This window comes from Poromitra crassiceps (genome assembly GCF_964638095.1).
Source record: "Poromitra crassiceps genome assembly, chromosome: 8".
NCBI lineage: Eukaryota > Metazoa > Chordata > Actinopteri > Beryciformes > Melamphaidae > Poromitra > Poromitra crassiceps.
Window position 1 is genome coordinate 13100449 of NC_139629.1, and position 24595 is coordinate 13125043.

Consider the following 24595-nt stretch of genomic DNA (forward strand, 5'->3'; position numbering starts at 1 on the left):
CAGACTGGCTTTAGCCTTCACCTCTGTGTCCCTGCCTCAAACACAGACCAGACTGGCTTTAGCCTCCACCTCTGTGTCCCTGCCTCAAACACAGACCAGACTGGCTTTAGCCTTCACCTCTGTGTCCCTGCCTCAAACACAGACCAGACTGGCTTTAGCCTTCACCTCTGTGTCCCTGCCTCAAACACAGACCAGACTGGCTTTAGCCTCCACCTCTGTGTCCCTGCCTCAAACACAGACCAGACTGGCTTTAGCCTTCACCTCTGTGTCCCTGCCTCAAACACAGACCAGACTGGCTTTAGCCTCCACCTCTGTGTCCCTGCCTCAAACACAGACCAGACTGGCTTTAGCCTCCACCTCTGTGTCCCTGCCTCAAACACAGACCAGACTGGCTTTAGCCTCCACCTCTGTGTCCCTGCATCAAACACAGACCAGACTGGCTTTAGCCTTCACCTCTGTGTCCCTGCCTCAAACACAGACCAGACTGGCTTTAGCCTCCACCTCTGTGTCCCTGCCTCAAACACAGACCAGACTGGCTTTAGCCTCCACCTCTGTGTCCCTGCCTCAAACACAGACCAGACTGGCTTTAGCCTCCACCTCTGTGTCCCTGCCTCAAACACAGACCAGACTGGCCTCAGCCTCCACCTCTGTGTCCCTGCCTCAAACACAGACCAGACTGGCTTTAGCCTTCACCTCTGTGTCCCTGCCTCAAACACAGACCAGACTGGCTTTAGCCTCCACCTCTGTGTCCCTGCCTCAAACACAGACCAGACTGGCTTTAGCCTCCACCTCTGTGTCCCTGCCTCAAACACAGACCAGACTGGCTTTAGCCTCCACCTCTGTGTCCCTGCCTCAAACACAGACCAGACTGGCTTTAGCCTTCACCTCTGTGTCCCTGCCTCAAACACAGACCAGACTGGCTTTAGCCTCCACCTCTGTGTCCCTGCCTCAAACACAGACCAGACTGGCTTTAGCCTTCACCTCTGTGTCCCTGCCTCAAACACAGACCAGACTGGCCTCAGCCTTCACCTCTGTGTCCCTGCCTCAAACACAGACCAGACTGGCTTTAGCCTTCACCTCTGTGTCCCTGCCTCAAACACAGACCAGACTGGCTTTAGCCTTCACCTCTGTGTCCCTGCCTCAAACACAGACCAGACTGGCCTCAGCCTCCACCTCTGTGTCCCTGCCTCAAACACAGACCAGACTGGCCTCAGCCTTCACCTCTGTGTCCCTGCCTCAAACACAGACCAGACTGGCCTCAGCCTTCACCTCTGTGTCCCTGCCTCAAACACAGACCAGACTGGCCTCAGCCTTCACCTCTGTGTCCCTGCCTCAAACACAGACCAGACTGGCCTCAGCCTTCACCTCTGTGTCCCTGCCAGTCTCTTCAGTCTGAGTGAATAAAATCAACATGGGAAGATAGCGCGGCAGCATCACCCAGCCAATCAGAGGCTATTGTTCATCCGGGTGGAGCCAGATCGCTTAACGAGACCCCTCCAGTCAACTGGGATAATGGGCAAGTTAGTGTGCCATCGTCTCTCATATGGGACGCCATGTGCACGTCTGGACATTTTGACAAGACACTGGGGTGACCGCCGCATGTCTCCATCTGTGCCTTTTTGTGCATGGCGGTGTGCGAGTGTGTGTGTGTGTGTGTGTGTGTGTGTGTGTGTGTGTGTGTGTGTGTGTGTGTGTGTGTGTGTGTGTGTGTGTGTGTGTGCGCATGTGTGTGTGCGCATGTGTGTGACTGTGTGTACTATACATTACGTAAGACTAGGGCTAGGCGATATGGACAAAATCAAATAGCACAATATTTTTTGACAAAATACCTCAATATTGATATTGCGGATCTGCGACAATATTGTAGGGATGCCTATTGCTTATCTTACTATAAGAATGTACTAATAAGAATGAGAAGTGTTTGTGTGTGAGCAGAATTTTTTTTGGCCACAGCTATGCCATTTTACGTGCAATTGGGCTGAAACTTTCAGGAGGTGTAAAGAGCACCTGTGACCTGACAGAGCCGGATTTTTTATTCTGTAATTGCCCTAATTACCTAATGATGTGATGTCATGTGAGCAATGATGTCATCAGTGATGTCATCCTTCCTGGCTGAGCAGACTGGGTGGGTCTAGCTCCCGGGGGTGGGGAAGGGTCCAACTCCCATGGGTCCACTAGTAATCATAAATCGCTATGACTAAATGGGTAAAGGCAAATAACAGGAAAAGTTAACTTTACTGTAATGCAGCCTTTAAAACCAACAAACACTTATGCCATATCAATATTACAATATCCGTTAACATTTTGGTGTTGAACGGCCTATAACTGTGCAATATCTGCAAACATATTAGCCTTTGTTTACAATCCTGTGTGGCTTATGCTTTACATGTACATTCTTTATTTAAAATAGACACTTTACACCACACTTATTGTGTACTAGTTACTAGGGGTGGGGGAAAAAATCGATTCACCTAAGTATCGCGATTTTTAATGTCACGATTTTTTGGATCGATCTTTTATTCCAGAATCGATAATCGCAAAAAAAAAAAAAAAAAAAAAAAAAAAAAAATTGGGTGCTTGCAGTCAGGCCACTCACTGAACAGCAGGCCAGGCGCCGCCTACTGGTTTACTAGTGGTTTTATTACTTTATTAGTTAGTCTGAAGTAATAACTACACTTCAGGGTTAAAGTGGGTGCATCTCATTGTAAAATTGGACTTCAAACGGCCCAAATCTGGCTTCAAACGGCCCAAATTTCACGCGCGTTGGCCCATATCGGCCTGGCCTGCTTGGTATCTAATGCCCGGCCTGAATTATGATCCCAGTCCGCCCCTGTTTTTAACTATATCGCCCAGCCCTACTCATGATATATAATATACAGTCTCTAGTGTATGATTCAACTTTTCCCATGTTCTAATCTAGTGTAAAAAAGCAAACAAACTGAAAAAAGAAAAGAAAAAAAGAAACAAAAATCGCAATAAATCGTAATATCGAATCGCAATAATCGTAGAATCGCAATACTTAAGAATCACAATATAAATCGAATCGGCACCCAAGAATCGTGATAGTATCGAATCGGGAGATAAGTGAATCGCCACAGCCCTACTAGTTACTGTCATTTTTTGCAAATGTTTAAATGTACTGTGCCTTGTCTGTTTTAACTTGTGCATACCTTTTCTCCCTGTATGTCAGTACTATGAGAGCAACGCAAACCGGAGTCAAATCCCTTGTATGTGTACATACTTGGCCAATAAAGCTGATTCTGATATCCAAAATCTAAGACCATATCTAGTCTCATTATCACAATATCAATATAAAATTGAATCGATATATCGCCCAGCCCTACGTGAGACCGACTGACTCACTGAATGCATGAGCAAGCAAAAGACACAATTTGTCCGGTGTTACATTTTCATTTTCGCCCCAAGAGATCCTCCCAACACACCCCTCTTCTCCCATTCCGCCCTGCCCCCTTCCCACCGGCCATGTTCCCTATTCACAAAGTGGCTATTCTTCATCTCGCTCAGCCGAACGTGAGCTAGCAAGGGCCATGTGACCTTTGACCTCTCCCTGCTTCTCTTCTTCCCCTCTGCCTGACCTCTTTCCTCCTCATCTAGTCAAGACCTTCCCACTCATCCCACTCATCCCACACTCTCCGCTCTTTCATCCTACAGCCCCCTCATGCTCCCCAAAACCCAAAACTTGCATTCTCTCTCTCTCCCCTCATCTCCCTCTCTCTCTCTTTCTCTCTCCCCCCTCTCTCTCTCCCCCTCTCCGCCCCTCTCTCTCTCTCCCCTCATCTCTCCCCCCCTCTCTCTCTCTCCCCCCTTGTGGCGTCACGTGAGCACAAAGAACCCCAGCATGGTGAGTTTCTTTGCAGACTCATACTGGTGGTCCATGGTAACGGCGCAGAGATGTCTGTCTCGTTGACCTGAAAGGAAATCAATGAAATCCTTGTTTCGATCCGTCCGCAATCACAGCACTACGATGACGCATGGCGCAGTTACTGAAGTGGTTTTGTCTAATTACACGTCCCAAAACCTATTTCTGTCGTCACCTGACTGCTGTTTTCAATTTTAGAAATTAAATATTTCAGCTTTCAAAATGTCCCTTCACTTTCTGTAAACATGTGTTTAGATCTTCAAAATGATGCAGCGAGATATAATTATGTGTAGTGTCTACCCCCTTGTTGATGTCTGATGTCTTGTTAACCTTCTCTTAGACCCCCAAATCCATTGGCCTTCCAGTGTTTATGTTAATGCAATATCTGCTCCATTATAATACGCAAACACACTGAGGTGTCAGAGTGTCGGGCTGTCTCTTTCCCATCTTTCTACTGTATATTATCTAATAAAGAAGAAATGCTGTAAATAATCTGAAAAAGATGACTCCCATGCCCTCTTCCAGCGCCTTATTAAATGTGAATATGAATTTTACCATGCTATTTACTTTGTTTAATATATCCAGCAAAATGTCACTCCAGTATCAAGCTATACATTTACACTCTTGTCTCCATATTGCTGAGGAAAGCCCCAATACAACACAAAGGCAACACGCAGTACAGATGCATAAACAGACAAGCGTCAGTTTCATTTTACTGACAGTGAGAGCAATGTGTGTGAGGTAAATCCATGAGTCATCCAGGTTACAATGAAATGTCTGGATTATTTAACCCACATGACAGCCAGTGGCAGGTTACAATGAAATGTCTGGATTATTTAACCCACATGACAGCCAGTGGCAGGTTACAATGAAATGCCTGGATTATTTAACCCACATGACAGCCAGTGGCAGGTTACAATGAAATGTCTGGATTATTTAACCCACATGACAGCCAGTGGCAGGTTACAATGAAATGTCTGGATTATTTAACCCACATGACAGCCAGTGGCAGGTTACAATGAAATGTCTGGATTATTTAACCCACATGACAGCCAGTGGCAGGTTACAATGAAATGTCTGGATTATTTAACCCACATGACAGCCAGTGGCAGGTTACAATGAAATGTCTGGATTATTTAACCTACATGACAGCCAGTGGCAGGTTACAATGAAATGTCTGGATTATTTAACCCACATGACAGCCAGTGGCAGGTTACAATGAAATGTCTGGATTATTTAACCACATGACAGCCAGTGGCAGGTTACAATGAAATGTCTGGATTATTTAACCCACATGACAGCCAGTGGCAGGTTACAATGAAATGTCTGGATTATTTAACCACATGACAGCCAGTGGCAGGTTACAATGAAATGTCTGGATTATTTAACCACATGACAGCCAGTGGCAGGTTACAATGAAATGTCTGGATTATTTAACCTACATGACAGCCAGTGGCAGGTTACAATGAAATGTCTGGATTATTTAACCTACATGACAGCCAGTGGCAGGTTACAATGAAATGTCTGGATTATTTAACCCACATGACAGCCAGTGGCAGGTTACAATGAAATGTCTGGATTATTTAACCCACATGACAGCCAGTGGCAGGTTACAATGACATGTCTGGATTATTTAACCCACATGACAGCCAGTGGCAGGTTACAATGAAATGTCTGGATTATTTAACCCACATGACAGCCAGTGGCAGGTTACAATGAAATGTCTGGATTATTTAACCCACATGACAGCCAGTGGCAGGTTACAATGAAATGTCTGGATTATTTAACCCACATGACAGCCAGTGGCAGGTTACAATGAAATGTCTGGATTATTTAACCACATGACAGCCAGTGGCAGGTTACAATGAAATGTCTGGATTATTTAACCCACATGACAGCCAGTGGCAGGTTACAATGAAATGTCTGGATTATTTAACCCACATGACAGCCAGTGGCAGGTTACAATGAAATGTCTGGATTATTTAACCCACATGACAGCCAGTGGCAGGTTACAATGAAATGTCTGGATTATTTAACCCACATGACAGCCAGTGGCAGGTTACAATGAAATGTCTGGATTATTTAACCCACATGACAGCCAGTGGCAGGTTACAATGAAATGTCTGGATTATTTAACCCACATGACAGCCAGTGGCAGGTTACAATGAAATGTCTGGATTATTTAACCACATGACAGCCAGTGGCAGGTTACAATGAAATGTCTGGATTATTTAACCCACATGACAGCCAGTGGCAGGTTACAATGAAATGTCTGGATTATTTAACCCACATGACAGCCAGTGGCAGGTTACAATGAAATGTCTGGATTATTTAACCCACATGACAGCCAGTGGCAGGTTAATGTCTGGATTATTTAACCCACATGACAGCCAGTGGCAGGTTACAATGAAATGTCTGGATTATTTAACCCACATGACAGCCAGTGGCAGGTTAATGTCTGGATTATTTAACCCACATGACAGCCAGTGGCAGGTTACAATGAAATGTCTGGATTATTTAACCACATGACAGCCAGTGGCAGGTTACAATGACATGTCTGGATTATTTAACCACATGACAGCCAGTGGCAGGTTACAATGAAATGTCTGGATTATTTAACCCACATGGCAGCCAGTGGCAGGTTACAATGAAATGTCTGGATTATTTAACCCACATGACAGCCAGTGGCAGGTTACAATGAAATGTCTGGATTATTTAACCTACATGACAGCCAGTGGCAGGTTACAATGAAATGTCTGGATTATTTAACCCACATGACAGCCAGTGGCAGGTTACAATGAAATGTCTGGATTATTTAACCACATGACAGCCAGTGGCAGGTTACAATGAAATGTCTGGATTATTTAACCCACATGACAGCCAGTGGCAGGTTACAATGAAATGTCTGGATTATTTAACCCACATGACAGCCAGTGGCAGGTTACAATGAAATGTCTGGATTATTTAACCCACATGACAGCCAGTGGCAGGTTACAATGAAATGTCTGGATTATTTAACCCACATGACAGCCAGTGGCAGGTTACAATGAACTGTCTGGATTATTTAACCCACATGACAGCCAGTGGCAGGTTACAATGAAATGTCTGGATTATTTAACCCACATGACAGCCAGTGGCAGGTTACAATGAAATGTCTGGATTATTTAACCCACATGACAGCCAGTGGCAGGTTACAATGAAATGTCTGGATTATTTAACCACATGACAGCCAGTGGCAGGTTACAATGAAATGTCTGGATTATTTAACCCACATGACAGCCAGTGGCAGGTTACAATGAAATGTCTGGATTATTTAACCCACATGACAGCCAGTGGCAGGTTACAATGAAATGTCTGGATTATTTAACCCACATGACAGCCAGTGGCAGGTTAATGTCTGGATTATTTAACCCACATGACAGCCAGTGGCAGGTTACAATGAAATGTCTGGATTATTTAACCCACATGACAGCCAGTGGCAGGTTAATGTCTGGATTATTTAACCCACATGACAGCCAGTGGCAGGTTACAATGAAATGTCTGGATTATTTAACCACATGACAGCCAGTGGCAGGTTACAATGAAATGTCTGGATTATTTAACCCACATGACAGCCAGTGGCAGGTTACAATGAAATGTCTGGATTATTTAACCCACATGACAGCCAGTGGCAGGTTACAATGACATGTCTGGATTATTTAACCACATGACAGCCAGTGGCAGGTTACAATGAAATGTCTGGATTATTTAACCACATGACAGCCAGTGGCAGGTTACAATGACATGTCTGGATTATTTAACCCACATGACAGCCAGTGGCAGGTTACAATGAAATGTCTGGATTATTTAACCTACATGACAGCCAGTGGCAGGTTACAATGAAATGTCTGGATTATTTAACCCACATGACAGCCAGTGGCAGGTTACAATGAAATGTCTGGATTATTTAACCCACATGACAGCCAGTGGCAGGTTACAATGAAATGTCTGGATTATTTAACCCACATGACAGCCAGTGGCAGGTTACAATGAACTGTCTGGATTATTTAACCCACATGACAGCCAGTGGCAGGTTACAATGAAATGTCTGGATTATTTAACCCACATGACAGCCAGTGGCAGGTTACAATGAAATGTCTGGATTATTTAACCCACATGACAGCCAGTGGCAGGTTACAATGAAATGTCTGGATTATTTAACCACATGACAGCCAGTGGCAGGTTACAATGAAATGTCTGGATTATTTAACCCACATGACAGCCAGTGGCAGGTTACAATGAAATGTCTGGATTATTTAACCCACATGACAGCCAGTGGCAGGTTACAATGAAATGTCTGGATTATTTAACCCACATGACAGCCAGTGGCAGGTTAATGTCTGGATTATTTAACCCACATGACAGCCAGTGGCAGGTTACAATGAAATGTCTGGATTATTTAACCCACATGACAGCCAGTGGCAGGTTAATGTCTGGATTATTTAACCCACATGACAGCCAGTGGCAGGTTACAATGAAATGTCTGGATTATTTAACCACATGACAGCCAGTGGCAGGTTACAATGAAATGTCTGGATTATTTAACCCACATGACAGCCAGTGGCAGGTTACAATGAAATGTCTGGATTATTTAACCCACATGACAGCCAGTGGCAGGTTACAATGACATGTCTGGATTATTTAACCACATGACAGCCAGTGGCAGGTTACAATGAAATGTCTGGATTATTTAACCACATGACAGCCAGTGGCAGGTTACAATGACATGTCTGGATTATTTAACCCACATGACAGCCAGTGGCAGGTTACTGTGAGTGTGAGAAAACACAAGGTCAATCAGCAGGAAAATGCTTTGTATGACTAGAGGGCTTCTTCCTTGAACAAACACAAACGCCTACACTACCATTTATACTGATCCCCAAATGTCTGTTTTTCATTTTGACTCACTCACATCTGATGCTAATTAGCTATTATCTGTGCAAGCTAAACATTGTTGGTATCCATGTTTCTCCCCGGTTTAGATATCCTGCATTCAGGCAGCAGCCTGACCCCAAAACAAGCAAATGCATTATGACTAATATGTTTGCTCAGCTTCACAAACACAATAGAATACTCCCAGGCAGCCCCACACTACATGTCCAAGCCTGTTTACCACACATTACATTTTTACAAAAGCAAGAGACAGACAGACAGACACACACACACCAAGAAACAATATCAAGAATAACAAGCGCAAATTCGCAATAGCTGCGAACAGATATGCAAATTCCTGTGGACCAACCGACAGAGCCACCTATAGAGCTTTAGGGCCCTATCGTAAATGGCCTGCTATCGTCCCACTGGCCTTAAATTAGCACTTAGGGCCAGGCGCGGCCCATATTAGTGGGCGTGGACCAAAGTGAAAAAAAAATTCTAAACGCATCGGCTAGAAAAATATAGCCTATCACTGGATGTCATGATGAGATTAGATTGGGGAAAGAAATATTACGCACAGTAATATCCCCGGCGCACTGAATAAGGCCTGGTTTTGAAAAGCGCTAAACGCTAAATTAATGCCAGGGGGAAGATAGCGGTAGGCCGGTATTTAAGGCCGAAACGCCCATTCTGGCCTATTCTGGCACTGCGCCATGCCTCTTCGGCGTAAAGCGCATTTCAGGGCCTAAAAACATGATGCTATCTTCCCCGAGGAAGGTGCAAAGCGTGTTTTTTTTGCGTTTAACACCAGTTTAGCGCCTAAGGCCAGTGGGAAGATAGGGGCCTTAGAGTTTAGAGCTGCTGGTCGCAATTTAAAACACCAACGTTAGGAGTTAGGAGCAATAACAGCTTATAACATCCTCTCCCTGGTCGTTCACCTCAGTGGTGGCTGTACCTGGGCTGATCATCTTCTCTGGAGCTGCGTTTCGCCCCACCCACCTCCCCAGTCCACCACCAACGTCTTGACTCCTGAAGAATTCCCTACAGGGGGGATTCTCTATCCTAGACTGTGCAGATGCCCTCCTCTCTCACCACAAGAATAGGGTCATCTTACCAGGTCATTAATTAGATTAACCAATTAACCAAAATTAGATTCCATGCTATTTGTGATTAAAGCTTGCTTGTCAAATTGTACCCACTGGTCTCTCATGATTGAAATGATAGCCGCTGGTCGCAATTTAAAACACCAACGTTAGGAGTTAGGAGCAATAACAGCTTATAACAGATGAGTTGAAGTCTATCAAGTCCATAAACTCCGTACGAACAATAAGTCATTTAGACACGAAAAACAGTGGCAACTTCAGAAGCTTTTCGGAGCTATTTTAAATGATCCCAGAGAGACTTGCAAAGAGTTCCATGTCATATAGGAGCAGGGCAAAGTATTTAAAGCACTTTTTTCCCTAATTCAGTTGGTACATTAGAGGCAAACAGCAAGAACAATGTAAAGACAAGTGGATATGTGTTTAGAAAGACCATGACATAACTGAAAGGTCAAAAGGTTTGACTCCCTTTAACATGTCCCCATGCGTCCTGTCAAAGTGTCTCAACAAGACATTGCACCTCATTCATTGAAAGTTGCCCTGGATAATAGTGTCAGCTATATATCAAAACATGTACAATAATGGGGGTCTCTCTCGACCGAGTTTCAAGATGGAGATCAGTCACGTTACTTCATATCACAATAGGTTGAGGCGATGTCCTCAACCAGCCACAAGGCCACCAGCTCAGTGGACCACCGCAGTAAATGCACATCTGAATAGACGTCTTGTGTTCTGCTCTAGAATCCCCAAACCTGTAGTGTAGAGCTGCAGCACCTTCCTTTGGTGAGTCAGCCCATTGAGATATATGTGCAGGTTTACCCCACTCGCGCGCCATATAACATTTTGTGGGCGTTCCCACACATGCTGACTGTCTCTATAGCAATCAGCTCTCAACATACGTCAAGTGTGACGTCTGTTATGACGTGTGTCTCGTTACTCATCACCTCATCCCCAATAGCCAATCAGCCCCTGTCAATATGACGTCTGTTATGACGTCGCTGCTGAGCCTCCGACGGGGCAGTATACTGTATATAGCCATGGTCAGCACGTCATCATCCTCTCCCTGGTCGTTCACCTCAGTGGTGGCTGTACCTGGGCTGATCATCTTCTCTGGAGCTGCGTTTCGCCCCACCCACCTCCCCAGTCCACCACCAACGTCTTGACTCCTGAAGAATTCCCTACAGGGGGGATTCTCTATCCTAGACTGTGCAGATGCCCTCCTCTCTCACCACAAGAATAGGGTCATCTTACCAGGTCATTAATTAGATTAACCAATTAACCAAAATTAGATTCCATGCTATTTGTGATTAAAGCTTGCTTGTCAAATTGTACCCACTGGTCTCTCATGATTGAAATGATAGCCAACACCAATACACCAATGCTTACTGTGCATAATAAGTCAGCACAGTTCTCTCACACCTCTTGGCTCAGAGTGAACAGAGAAGAGACTCACATTCACAAACTTGGCACATTCTGTCATATTTACATACAGAAATGTCAAATAATGTATTTGGATAGTGATAAAATGATATCAAGTGCCAGGAGGTGGCAGGTAGGGCAGCCAGTTTCACAAGCAGGAAACTCCTGGCAACATCAAGGTAATAAAGATGGCCTGGCTAAGGCTATCGCTCTAGTTTGCAGCTAAATAATGTTTCCCCTCGTGTTTTGCTTCCTGATTGAACACCGTTGGTTGGCAAGGAATCAGTGGCCCATACAGATCCAATACAGATCCCCAAGCAGGTTGCACTGTTTCAGCCTTTGAGGGCTGAGACTGAGGCGAAACCAACTGTTAATGTGGAACATGTCAGCAGTGATGTGATGTGGAGGGAAACAGAACAACTCTTCCAGGCAGTTCTGGAGTTACTTGAACTGTTTTTGATCATCTACAAAAAAAGCGGGTAGAGAGCAGCACACAGGCACAGATACAAATAAATCAACCAAGACAGACTAGTTAAAGTATTTAACTGACTTGTCCAGAGATTCATGACAATAAAGTAGACAGAAGAGGGAAGTGTCTGTGGATCCCATAATTGCAAGCAGCCTACTATAGAACAAGTGCAATGGGCAACAAAGCAGTGCTAAAAACCAGAAAGGAGAGTTGTTTTTGTTTTGTTCAGTTTCTCAACCTTCCCTTCCGCCCTTTTCTTCCGCCCTCCAGTTGTTCCCTCTGACCAACTGGCCTCACAATGAACAGTCACCTGCTTTTCATTTGGGGAACAAATGCACCACAGGCATTCCAGTCTCTCCTTCCTCCCTCTTGCTCTCTCTCTCTGCCTCCCCCTCTCTCTCTGCCTCCCCTCTGTGCCTCCGCTCTCTTCCTCCCCTCTCTCTCTCTCTTCCTCCCCTCTCTCTCTCTTCCTCCCCTCTCTCTCTCTCTTCCTCCCCTCTCTCTCTCTCTTCCTCCCCTCTCTCTCTCTTCCTCCCCTCTCTCTCTCTCTTCCTCCCCTCTCTCTCTCTCTGCCTCCCCTCTGTGCCTCCGCTCTCTGCCTCCCCTCTCTTCCTCCCCTCTCTCTCTCTCTGCCTCCCCTCTCTTCCTCCCCTCTCTCTCTCTCTGCCTCCCCTCTCTCTCTGCTCTCAATTCAATTCAAAGGGCTCTCTCTCTCTGCCTGTCTGCCTCCTCTCTCTCTGCTCTCCCCCTCTGCCTCCTCTCTCTCTGCTCTCCCCCTCTGCCTCCACTCTCTCTCTGCCTCCTCTCTCTCTGCTCTCCCTCTCTGTACATGAGGGGCGGCTTTAGCTCAGGAGGTAGAGCGGGTCAGCCAATGACGCAAGGGTTGGCGGTTCGATCCCCGCTCCCTCCCAGCTGCTGTCGTTGTGTCCTTGGGCAAGACACTTAACCCTCCTTGCTCCCGATGGTGTGTAGGCACCCTGCGCGGCAGCCTGCCGCCATTGGTGTATGAATGGGTGAATGTAGACTATCTACCGTAAATTCCGGACTATAAGACGCACCGGTGTATAAGCCGCGGGACCAAAATTTACTATTTTTTTCTTCTATAAGCCGCACCGGACTATAAGCCGCGGGTGTTTTGATGTTTAATTACCATATGAAAGGGTTCGTGCACAGAGAGGAATGTCGGGAAAGCGATGGCTGTTTGGGGAAGCTCCCATTTATTAACATTTCAACAAAACAAAACAAAAGTCAGGTCACTAATCCCCAGACAAAATCACACAACAATAGGCTATATGTGCAGCAAACCTGTAACCAGAGAAGTCAAGTCACTAATCCTCGTCTTCCTCTTCTTCCTGCGTACTGAAACCACCAAAGTCCTCATCTTCAGTGTCGGAAACGAACAGGTTCAGGGTGGCTTCGTCAACCACTCTCCTCTCTCCTTCAGGTGCCATGGCACGAGTCCGATACCTCACGAGTCCGACACCTCACGAGTCCGAAAAAAGAGGCTAACTTCCCCCAGACCCTAACCCAAAACCTAACCTCTCCCACCCCCACGCCTAAACCTAACATCCCCCAGACCCTAACCCAAAACCTAACCTCTCCCACCCCCACGCCTAAACCTAACCTCCCCCAGACCCTAACCCAAAACCATGAGGTGTCGGACTCGTGAGGTATCGGACTCGTGAGGTATCGGACTAGGGGGCAGTCCCCGCAGCGGTGATCCTCTTCATCCCGCAGCAGTCCAGCGTTTTGGAACCCGTTGGTAATTGTGGATGTTTTCACACTCCTATAATATTCCGTGATCTTCCTTTGTGTGAATTCGCCGAAGTTTGTGATTTTCTCCTGGTAGTCGGGAGGGAGTTGTTCAGTAGTTCTCCCCCGGACGGACAGTCCCTTTTGCCCAGGTTACGCGCGGCTGCTCTGTTTGATCGGCGGCTGCTCTCTTTTAATGCGAGATTGACTGCTTTCAACTTGAAAGCTGCCTCGTGTGAATTTCTGCGTACCTTCCCCATGGTAAGTGAGAGTGTTGCTTCTACTGCTCGTCTTGTTGTGAATATTCCTTGATCTTCCTTTGTGTGAATTCGCTGAAGTTTGTGATTTTCTCCTGGTAGTCGGGGGAGGGAGTTGTTGCCCGAGTGGCCGTTTGCTTACCGTAATTACCATATGTAAGTGGTCACGCACAGAGGGGATTGTCGGGAAGAGATGGCTGTTTGAGGAAGCTCCCATTTACCGTATTACAACATTTCAACAAAACAACATAACACAACACCACCGTTGTTTATTTTTACAGTGCACACAGTGTCCGCGGTGTGGTGAAAAGAGGGCAAGAGAGGAAATTAAAACAGAAGTGGATTTATAGTTAGAAAGAGTGCTAAAAAAGAGAGATTTTATTTGTATTTTTTTTTTTTTTTCTGAAAAAATCCATAGATAAGACGCACCGTTATATAAGCCGCAGGGGCCAAAAAACGGGAAAAAAGCCGCGGCTTATAGTCCGGAATTTACGGTACTCATTGTAAAGCGCTTTGGATAAAAGCGCTATATAAATGCAGACCATTTACCATTTTTTACCATTTACATGCATTTCATCTCAGTGAGGTGGATCCCAGGGAGGAAATTACTCAGTCATACAGAAGTGAAGAGGGACAGAACAAAATGCCTTAGTTTTCACAGGCCGTCAGCAGCTCTGAGAGAGAAGCAGAGACATGTGCTCATCTTGTGTTAGTTGTCTCGCATTGCCACTCTGGATCAACTTTCAGAGTAGTAGCTGTGGAGACAACATGATGGGGGGGGGGCTGGATGCAGGAGCACAACCCTCCCAGCAACAGGCAACAAAGACAGAAACCGTCAAAAACGAATTCATATCCTACTACTCATATTGCAGACCACTTTCCATTTTGCATCACTTTGCTCCATCAAAACTCATTGCTTGCAGGTATTTCAGGTGTGTTGTGGGGTCAAACATCAGCTCACAGCAGCTGGTGTTGGAGATACTGATGATAAAGACTATTTTCTTTTCAGCATGTTATTGAGGATGGCAGTGGCTCTTTCTATTTCAAAGAAGAGGACATTTCCTCAGAAATCTGAAAACACCTGAGTTAATCCAAAACTGTCCATCTTTAGACACAGCAGCATCCTATCTATAGCTATATAATAGCTTACAATTGTACAACAATAAAAGCCACTAAGAAAGATAATACAACACTTAGAACAGGGCTCATCACCTCATACTTGCTTTCCAAAGCCTATGGGGCCTGGTCTGCCACTATGTGCAATATGCATAGTATTTAGGGCCAAACAATTGACTTTATGTTCTACTTGTAAAAATTACAGTGATTCTCAGGATAAAACAGGGCTCATCTGACAGGGTTAAAACTAATCTCCATACAAATGTACTGTAATTAGTCTAATCAAGCCACATTCCAGTCAAGGACAGAGAGAAAGTGTTGGATTCATGGAGGAAAAGATGTAATGTAAAATAAGATGTAATGATGAACAGAACAGAGCACTGTTTCCTGACTGGTTTTAGTCAGTTTATATGACTTGTTTTGCTCATTGTTGATATGTTTAACTTTGTCACATGTTCAGTTTTACCTTTGACTTGTGTTCTTCAATTTTATGGTCTTTTATTTTGATTTTGTGCTTGGTTGCCAAATATGAAGTGTCTCTGAGTACCCTGCACCATACATGTAAAATGTATTATTGTAGTATTATTATTATATATTATTATTATTATTATTATTATTATTATTATTATTATTATTATTATTATTATTATTATTACAACAACAACACTATTGTCATTTCCTGGAATAGATCCAGGCGGCATATGTTTTGAAATCTTACAGCAAATCCGTATTAAAGCGCCTCGTGCTTCATTTGTTTTCACTAAGAATCTCAAAATCTCCAGATAAGATTTCTGTTTTAAGAAAACAAGCGCTGACATTTTTCTCAGAGTATTGTGATATAGCAGCGTATGAAAATAAATCACACACACACAGAACCATGATGGCTAGCTAGTAGCTACAAACCCCAAATAAAAGCTAGCAGAATGCCACTGGCATGGGTTCAGAAGGATAAAACAGGTTTACTCAAAGTAAGACAGCCAAAGTTCATCATGAGTGCTAACTGCCAAGAGAAGACAACACATGTTCCCTATTGCTTTCTGTTGGGAGGTGCCTTTTTGAGAGGCGCTGTGAAGCTAAAACCATATACCCAGAATGCATCTTTATGGGGGCGAGGGTGACATGTCCAAAGCTTGTAATTACAACATGTTTTATTGTTGTTGTGTTGTTTGGTATTTTGCTATTAAAGTTTGCTTTTTTAGATTTTACAAGGTCATGAAAGTGTTCTCGTTTTCCAGACGAAAGATGCTTAAAATTCATAAAGCCAGGGAAATTCATAAACATCAAAGTGAGTATACTTTTCCAAACATCGTCACCACCACACCGACACCTTATTAAGTATGAATTAAAGGCATGATAAAACCCAAACCTGCAAATGCAAATCCTCATCTCCTTTACACACATCACATGCATAGGCAGCAGCGCAGGGTGCTGTCACTGCCAGCTGCTATGAGCATTGTTTGGCCTCACACTGGGATGCACAGGGATCAACAGGAGGGCCCAGATCACATCAGAATCAGAATGAGAGCTTATCATGGATCAACAGGAGGGCCCAGATCACATCAGAATCAGAATGAGAGCTTATCATGGCATGAACTGGTTGTGACTGTGGGCCTCTTCAGTGACAGCCCTGGACTGGTTGTGACTGCAGGCCTCTTCAGTGACAGCCCTGGACTGGTTGTGACTGCAGGCCTCTTCAGTGACAGCCCTGGACTGGTTGTGACTGCGGGCCTCTTCAGTGACAGCCCTGGACTGGTTGTGACTGCAGGCCTCTTCAGTGACAGCCCTGGACTGGTTGTGACTGCGGGCCTCTTCAGTGACAGCCCTGGACTGGTTGTGACTGTGGGCGTCTTCAGTGACAGCCCTGGACTGGTTGTGACTGTGGGCGTCTTCAGTGACAGCCCTGGACTGGTTGTGACTGCAGGCCTCTTCAGTGACAGCCCTGGACTGGTTGTGACTGCAGGCCTCTTCAGTGACAGCCCTGGACTGGTTGTGACTGTGGGCCTCTTCAGTGACAGCCCTGGACTGGTTGTGACTGCGGGCCTCTTCAGTGACAGCCCTGGACTGGTTGTGACTGCGGGCCTCTTCAGTGACAGCCCTGGACTGGTTGTGACTGTGGGCGTCTTCAGTGACAGCCCTGGACTGGTTGTGACTGTGGGCGTCTTCAGTGACAGCCCTGGACTGGTTGTGACTGCAGGCCTCTTCAGTGACAGCCCTGGACTGGTTGTGACTGCGGGCCTCTTCAGTGACAGTCCTGGACTGGTTGTGACTGTGGGCCTCTTCAGTGACAGTGACAGCCCTGGACTGGTTGTGACTGCGGGCCTCTTCAGTGACAGTGACAGCCCTGGACTGGTTGTGACTGTGGGCCTCTTCAGTGACAGTGACAGCCCTGGACTGGTTGTGACTGCGGGCCTCTTCAGTGACAGCCCTGGACTGGTTGTGACTGCAGGCCTCTTCAGTGACAGCCCTGTACTGGTTGTGACTGCGGGCCTCTTCAGTGACAGCCCTGTACTGGTTGTGACTGCGGGCCTCTTCAGTGACAGCCCTGGCCTGGCAGATTAGATAAATGGTGCCAGGAAAGATCTTAGTCATCAAACAATCCATAGCTGCACCGATGGCAAAGTCACACATTCATACTGGTGTTGAGGAGAAAGGCAGAGGTAGTGATAGATCATACTTAGTCGTCATTACTGCAGACTGTCCTCCTGTCATTACCTAAGAGCTCTCATAGCCATTAACACGTGCGCACAGCCGAGCCCTGGCTGGCATCATATTTAAAACAGAGATGTGTTTGTGTTCCCTTGTTTTACAGTCATCAGTTTCTATGTGCTTCGTTGCTGTGTAACGCACAACAATGTTTTGCTAAAGCTGACTGACTGCTCTGTTCTGGCAGTGAATAAGCACAAAGTTTGAGTCTACATGTAAAAAAATGCCTTGGCCGACAGTGAGACCTACATGTTGCACACATCAAGAGGCCAAGCATAGCCATATAAGGTGGCCTTGTTCTGTTTTGAGCACCAAAAATGGGGTTGATAAAACAAAGCATCGAACATGAAACAGAAATCAGCCGTCCACTGATAATGGACCTTTTGTATAAAACCAGAGCAGGCTGTGCACTCCTCAAGAATTGTATTATTTTATTGTGACAGTGTACAGTGAGAAGAGACATGGAATTGAGAGTAGAAAAATACAACAGCACAGATGCCTTAAACCAGTGGTTCTGAAACCTTTTTCACGTCAAGGACGTGAGATGTTAGATGTTTTATTACAGTATGAAACGCATGACTAAAATAGTCATACATTCTGTCATTGTGCTATTATGTATGGAATTATAGTGAAAATAAATTATCCCCCTTTTTGTTGGAACCCTCTCAAGGACCCCTGGGGGTCCCCGGACCTCACTTTGAGAACCACTGCCTTAAAACACATTTTTTCAAATATGAAAATGTCTCTTTAATTTCTGTGTTAGGATCATTCAGATTATCTGCCTGATAGTCTGCAGCAATTTCTGTACTGCCGAGTGGGCACAAATGATGCTTGTGTTGTTATAATTATTATTATCATCATCATCATCATCATTATTTATCATCATCGAGTAAGAAGATTGCAGGGGGATTTGTTTTGCTCCGTCACGGCCCGCGCGCTGAGGAGGCCCCACAATGAGCTTCCTGTTAGCTTTACAATCATAATTGCTACCAGGTTCAAAACACCTCCCCAGACTGCACAGCCAAGCCTGCAGCCAATCCACACGGTTGTTTCGCTTCCCTCGCCGTGACCTTTGACCTCCCTTGTTCTCAGAGTCGACCAACCCTTTTCTCTTGAGTAATGTCACCTGTGTCAATGTACTGCCCATGTGTCTGTTCCTTCTGCAGTCTGCCAAGAACAATTACAAGCACAGCAGTGGACCTTAAAAGTTTGACAACGGCAGTACAGGATGTATCAGAGAGCACAGAGAGTTATGAACATGTTTTTATAGATGTGTTCAGTTCAGGGGGGGGGGGGGGTTCGGTGGCCTTGCGAGGCAACCAAAAACTGCAGTTCTCGAATGGCCACTTGAGGCTGGCTCCAAAAGGGAGGCATTCCCCATTCACCCCATGTTAAAACGCCTGACTTTAGAGCAGAAATAAACATGTTTACAGCAGCCTGGTTCAAAAAACGGTTTTGTTCTATATCTAATTTCACCTTTCATAACAACTGTACGGGAGTGTATTTTTATATAGCTCACCCGTTTAGAGTAAAATAAATGATAAAAAAGGCTATGTGTTGGGCGTGATTGACAGGTAGCCTGTACAGTGATCACGCAGCTCCTGATCACAGACCAATAGCAAGTGGTGCTGCAGCCCTGGGAAACCCCCTCTCATGGCTATAATAACTACATTACTTCTGGCTTCTGGCTGATTTATATGATGTAGTAGCTCAGTCAGTACTAGTAGTTCTTCACCTTTTTTCAGGACCCACACTGAAGCTTAATTTATACTTAATAGAAAGTGTCGCTCAGCACATGGTCGCAGACGAAAAAGAAAGTGTCGCTCATGGTGTTGCATTTATACTTCAGTGAATGTTCGCCTCGGTTCAACGGTCACGTGACACCCGAACGCTATAAGCAGACAGCCAAGAGAAGAGAGGGAATGCACAGTGAAACCACCTCGGAGGCAAGATGTAACATACTTGGCTGCAGCCGCATATAAACGACACACAACCACACAACTCACCTCCTCTCTCTCTGGGAAATTGATCACAATGTTTGTGATTTTCACGAAGTCATACATCAAGGACAGGCTGATAAAAATAGCGGGGACACGTGCATTCATTTCAATCGAGCGAAAACCAAAACAAGGAAGTCAAGCGCGTGCCATCTATATAGCCAATCAGACTTGCGCGACACACATGTGACACTAGACATTTCACCAGGTAGCAGACACTGCTCGCCGACACTTGAAAGTGTCGACTCAAGTCCTCATTTCGGTCGGCGACCGTTTCAAAAGTGTCGGCAAACAAAGCATAAATTGGGCTTGAGTCAACTGTCATCCAAGGATCTAGGCTAAATAAAAAGTTATATAAATCTTGCATCACCAGTAGGTAAACTGACTTGACTTGGGTCTACTCTCCACTACTCCACATCCCACAGGGTGGACAGAACTCCACATCCCACAGGGTGGACAGAATAGAGGAATCAAAACCTAGTCACATTTCTGAACCCTGAACCTCCCACCAGGAAGAGCCGGAAGGCCATGGGAGGTTTAAGGCCAATGTGCCCAGTGAAGCATGCAGAAGGCTGGGGACTCTTCAGGGACTAAAGGGGTGTGTGTGTGTGTGTGTGTGTGTGTGTGTGTGTGTGTGTGTGTGTGTGTGTGTTTGTGTGTGTGTGTGTGTGTGTGTGTGTGTGTGTGTGTGTGTGTGTGTGTGTGTGTGTGTGTGTGTGTGTGTGTGTGTGTGTGTGTGTGCGTGTGCGTGCGTGCGTGTGTGTGTGTGAGGGATGGGGGGGGGGGGGTTACACAAAGCTTCACAACTCTCATAAATCAACTGAGCAAGGGTTAAACTTGCCTTTATCTTGTGAGAGAGGAAAGGACATCGTTCAACCATTTTCAACCCCGTCACCGACAAGAAGGGAACACACGCAAAGTGCAACACCTCGACAAAGAAGCGTGCGTCCGGCTGCACAAATCCCCAGGATGGCAACTACAGAGTAAGAGTCATGCCGGAAGGTTCTGCATGGCAAATCCATTATAGTTGCAAAACATTGGGGCAACATAAACCCAGATGTTACAATTACAGAAATGTTGCAGACGTATTTCAAAGGCGCCCCACATGTGGAACATTTTCTACTCGAATCAAGGCAGGGTAATCTCAGGAACTGGGATGAGGGGGGTCAAACTAGCAACAGACCAAGAGACAAAGAGGAATGTGGGAAAGAAGACGAGGGGATGAGGAGAAATATAAAGCTATTTTATCTGAGGAATGCAGTGTGATCTCACACATCCTGCTCAAGCTTACCTCTGTCCTTCTACTCCTCTGTGAAGTCTGTTCTCACAGGCACCACTACTGCCTTAACCCAATTTGAAAAACATCTAAAATGGGAATTTTCAACAAAAAAATTGTCTTGCTTCAGAATTAAAGTTCCTAATACCGATTCAGCAGCTTGCATGAGGTTTTTGGTGTGTGCATGTCCACTTGTCAAGACAAGACAACTACAACCCAGGGGCCGGACATTGCTGAGAAGTCCCCAGAGCGGTCCTGTTGAGACCCAACCTGGAAGCAAGATTGACTGAGTGTACGTTAATGGGTATCGATCATCCCAGTAAGCTCTTTGAACTCTGACAGCTCAGAAGGTTTAGTCAGGGGTCAATATTTGTATTGGCTCACATTTGCGGGCCGGCGTCCTCTGATGTGTGTTCTGCAACAACACTGGCACCTTGTCGGATCGAGCCGCTTGGCCACCGCTACCGACACCGCTACCGACACCGTTCAAATCCCTCCAAAGTCTGAGAGTTGGGTGTAGCAGCCTTCAATAGCTTGGTACTACAAATCCTACTAATTACCCGTGTTTGGTGCAATAGCCTCAATAACTTGGATGCATTATTCACCCTTTGTTCTTAGATATGAACAGGATTTTGCATGTCCTAAAAACTGAACTTTCTTTTGGGCTTTTAGAGGACGTTTGATTACTCCCACGGCCTTTTTAGACGAAACCTGATAAGATTGTCCCTAAAACACTTTTTTTGGCATTCATTAATTATTCACAATGTTTGGCCTCTTGTGTCATCCCTGCTTTCTTCGCCCTCCCTTTTTCGCCCGGAGCATCTTCTGTTCATTTCCTTCGTCCTTCGAGTCGTTCCTGTCATTTCCTATCTTTCCCGCAGCAGTTTTCTGCTTATATGCTGGAAAATCTCAATTTATCCAGGACCATCATGCTCTGACAGAAGACAATCCTCCCCTTTTGGAGGCTTAGCTAGAAGAAATGCATCTTGTCTAGTTCATGGAGATGGTCTGTTTCCTGCATCTGTACTCACTCACTCTCACTTGCTCTTTCCCTCTCTCTCTGCCTCTCTCTCTCTCACTCTCTCTCTCTCTCTATCACTTCATAACCTCTTCTGCAGCTGTACGCACTTTACCAGCTGCCCCAGCAGTGCCTCTATTACTAAGCCAGTCCCTGTATTAAGTCTAGCAAGAAGTACAAGCAAAATATCATTAGGAAGGAGGATTACCGTGTAATCTATGCCCAAGTCCCAGTAAACTCTTGTATTTGGCAATATTGAAACTCAATGCTGTGCTTGTGGTCTCCAGTATTCTCAGCACACCTTTGAGTTTCTGCTCAAGGTAAAAGCATTGGATGATTGCACGTGAATAGGTCATATCACACTAATGGAAACACGACAATCTGTCGGGAGAAGGTGCGCCCATATGCAGGCGCAATTCAGAGTAAACAAAGATCGGCCATTAATGCAAGGGGTCAGATGGAGCCCCGCCCCCTTAAGTGAGCTGTCTTTGTCATACAGTGCTCTGATGCAGTCAATCAGTGGCCCGGAGCTTAGCTGGGGGGCTTTGAGATTCTTTTTACGACCTTCCCCCCCGTTCACCTCGCCTCCCGCTCCTCAAAAGAAAGAATGGTAATTAACTGATGAAGAGCTGTGTAAGATTATCCCGTCTCCTCGCCAAGAACTCCAGCTTTGCCGGTGGTGTGCGTTCACGTCCCAAAGGACCATCGCAAAATGTGAACGGATGGGTCTCAATAGTCTATTGAGCTACTCTTTTCTTTCATCCTCTGCATTCGCCCCCCATCCTTTTTCTGTATTCATCTGAAGAAGAGGAGAGCATGGTGTCGTATATTTCAGCCAGAAATGTTCTTTCGTATCGGCGCAAATTAGGGGAAAGTCCTCAAGTGTTTTTAGACAAATGACTATATGACTATACGCACTACGCAGTACACAGTCACGCTGCTTTTAGCATGAACAACATACACCAGCACAGTTTGTTGGCTGACCACAACACACTGCTCAGTGCACAAACAAGCCCCTCACTGTGTGAGCGGGAATGCACAGCAGATTAAATTATACAAGAGAAAGCAAAAATAGCTGTCTGCCCCAACCACCTAGAGCGGGAGAGAGACATGGAGAGAGCAAGGGAGGGGGGGGGGGGGGCTGAGGGTGGGAGAGGGAGAGAGAGAGAGAGAGAGAGAGAGAGAGAGAGACCCATTTGGTTCAAGGCAGTGTCAAAACAGACAAGCCAAGCTTTTAGTGTGTAGATGGAGGTGGTGGAGAAAAATGTGTCCATGGACAGAGAAAACACCCCACAATTTGTCTCTCACTCTCTTCCATAAGATCTCCCCCCACCCGCAAAACGCCGGCTCACAGCCCTCCACCCACCCCACCCCCGACAGCAGACCACCCAATAGATCCAGAGACCCGCTGGCCCAGTCTGACTGGGATTCCCCCACTGTATTGGTCTGAGGCATCACTTTCAACCCAGCAAACTACTTCACTTTTTATCCAGGTAAATAAATTTTATTATACGGCAATGTGTCACGAATCACGATTAGGGATCTAACGATACACTCAAGTGACTCAACTCACGATTCGATACGATTCACGATACTGAGTTCACAATACGATTTTATTTTTTTCCCTTTTTTTTTTCAAAATGAGAATGCAGACAAATTATGACTGAAAAAGATTCCCTTAATTATTTCTTAGATATACAAAAAAATACAAAATACTGTATCTTTTATTTAACAAATGAAAAGAGGTATAACTGCAAAAGATGAATGAATGAATGCATATCTTTGTAAAAGGAAAAAAAGCATGGCGATTCAATTTTCATCTCAGCGATTTGAATCTTCACACATTTGTATCGATGGTGATGTGTTGTCACATCCCTAGTGACGATCCACTAAAGCTGGTTCTTTGCACCTTGCATGTAAGCTCACACACTGGTTATCTTGTCATTACACACATGCACACATGGCTATAGAGAGAGGGGGTTAAGGTTCATACATGGCTATAGAGAGAGAGAGGGGGTTAAGCTATCTCACCCAGAACATGCAGGAAAGGCAGACCCAGGTGCGAGCGGGGCCGGCCAAGGCTGCCGGCAGGCTGAGGGACACGGAGGGCATGGTGGACTACAGGAGTGATGCTCCAGCCAGCTTCCTGAAGACTAGTCCAGACCAGAGGAGAGCCAAGCCACCCAGCGCTGCATAGCCATCACCAGCCAGGAGACAACTCTCTGTCCCTCTGTCACCTTTTCACTACGGCTGTCTCACACTGCTTACTGTCTCTTTCACAGCCTTTCTCTCTCTCTCTCTCTCTCTCGCTCTCTCTTTCTCTCTCCCTCAAGTCTTGTCTGACTTGCTTTCTCCACCTCTGTCGCTCCTCTAATTTGGGTCCTGGCGACTGCCTCTCCTCTCCTCTCTCTCTCCTCTCTCCACTCTGCCTCTCTTTCCCTCAGCTGGGGGAAGTTTCACAAAGCTTTTTTTGGGGTCAGGCAACCCCCAGAGAGGGGGAGGGGCTTAAAAAGTGGGGGTACTCCACTTATTATCCATCTATCTTGCCCCTCCTCTCTTCTCTCTCTCATCTCCTCCCTCCCTCTTTACCCCTAATTCTCACCATTCTTAATTTCATTCATTCCTTGATCCCTCCCCCCTCCCCTTTCGTTCCCCTCAGCATCCAACCCCACTTCACCTCCCCCTCCTCACTCT

At 45.7% G+C, this 24595-nt stretch overlaps 1 protein-coding gene across 1 annotated transcript in view; it reads right to left on the bottom strand.

Annotated features, from left to right (window-relative positions):
* Positions 1–24013, bottom strand: part of tns1b (tensin 1b) — a gene marked incomplete at its 5' end in the record, with an annotated part of 254067 nt that extends 230054 nt beyond the window's left edge. The window contains one exon of the mRNA XM_083641496.1: positions 23933–24013. Coding sequence (XP_083497622.1) covers positions 23933–24013 — 81 coding nt within the window. The remainder of the gene's footprint in view (positions 1–23932) is intronic.
* Positions 24014–24595: the final 582 nt, after the last annotated feature.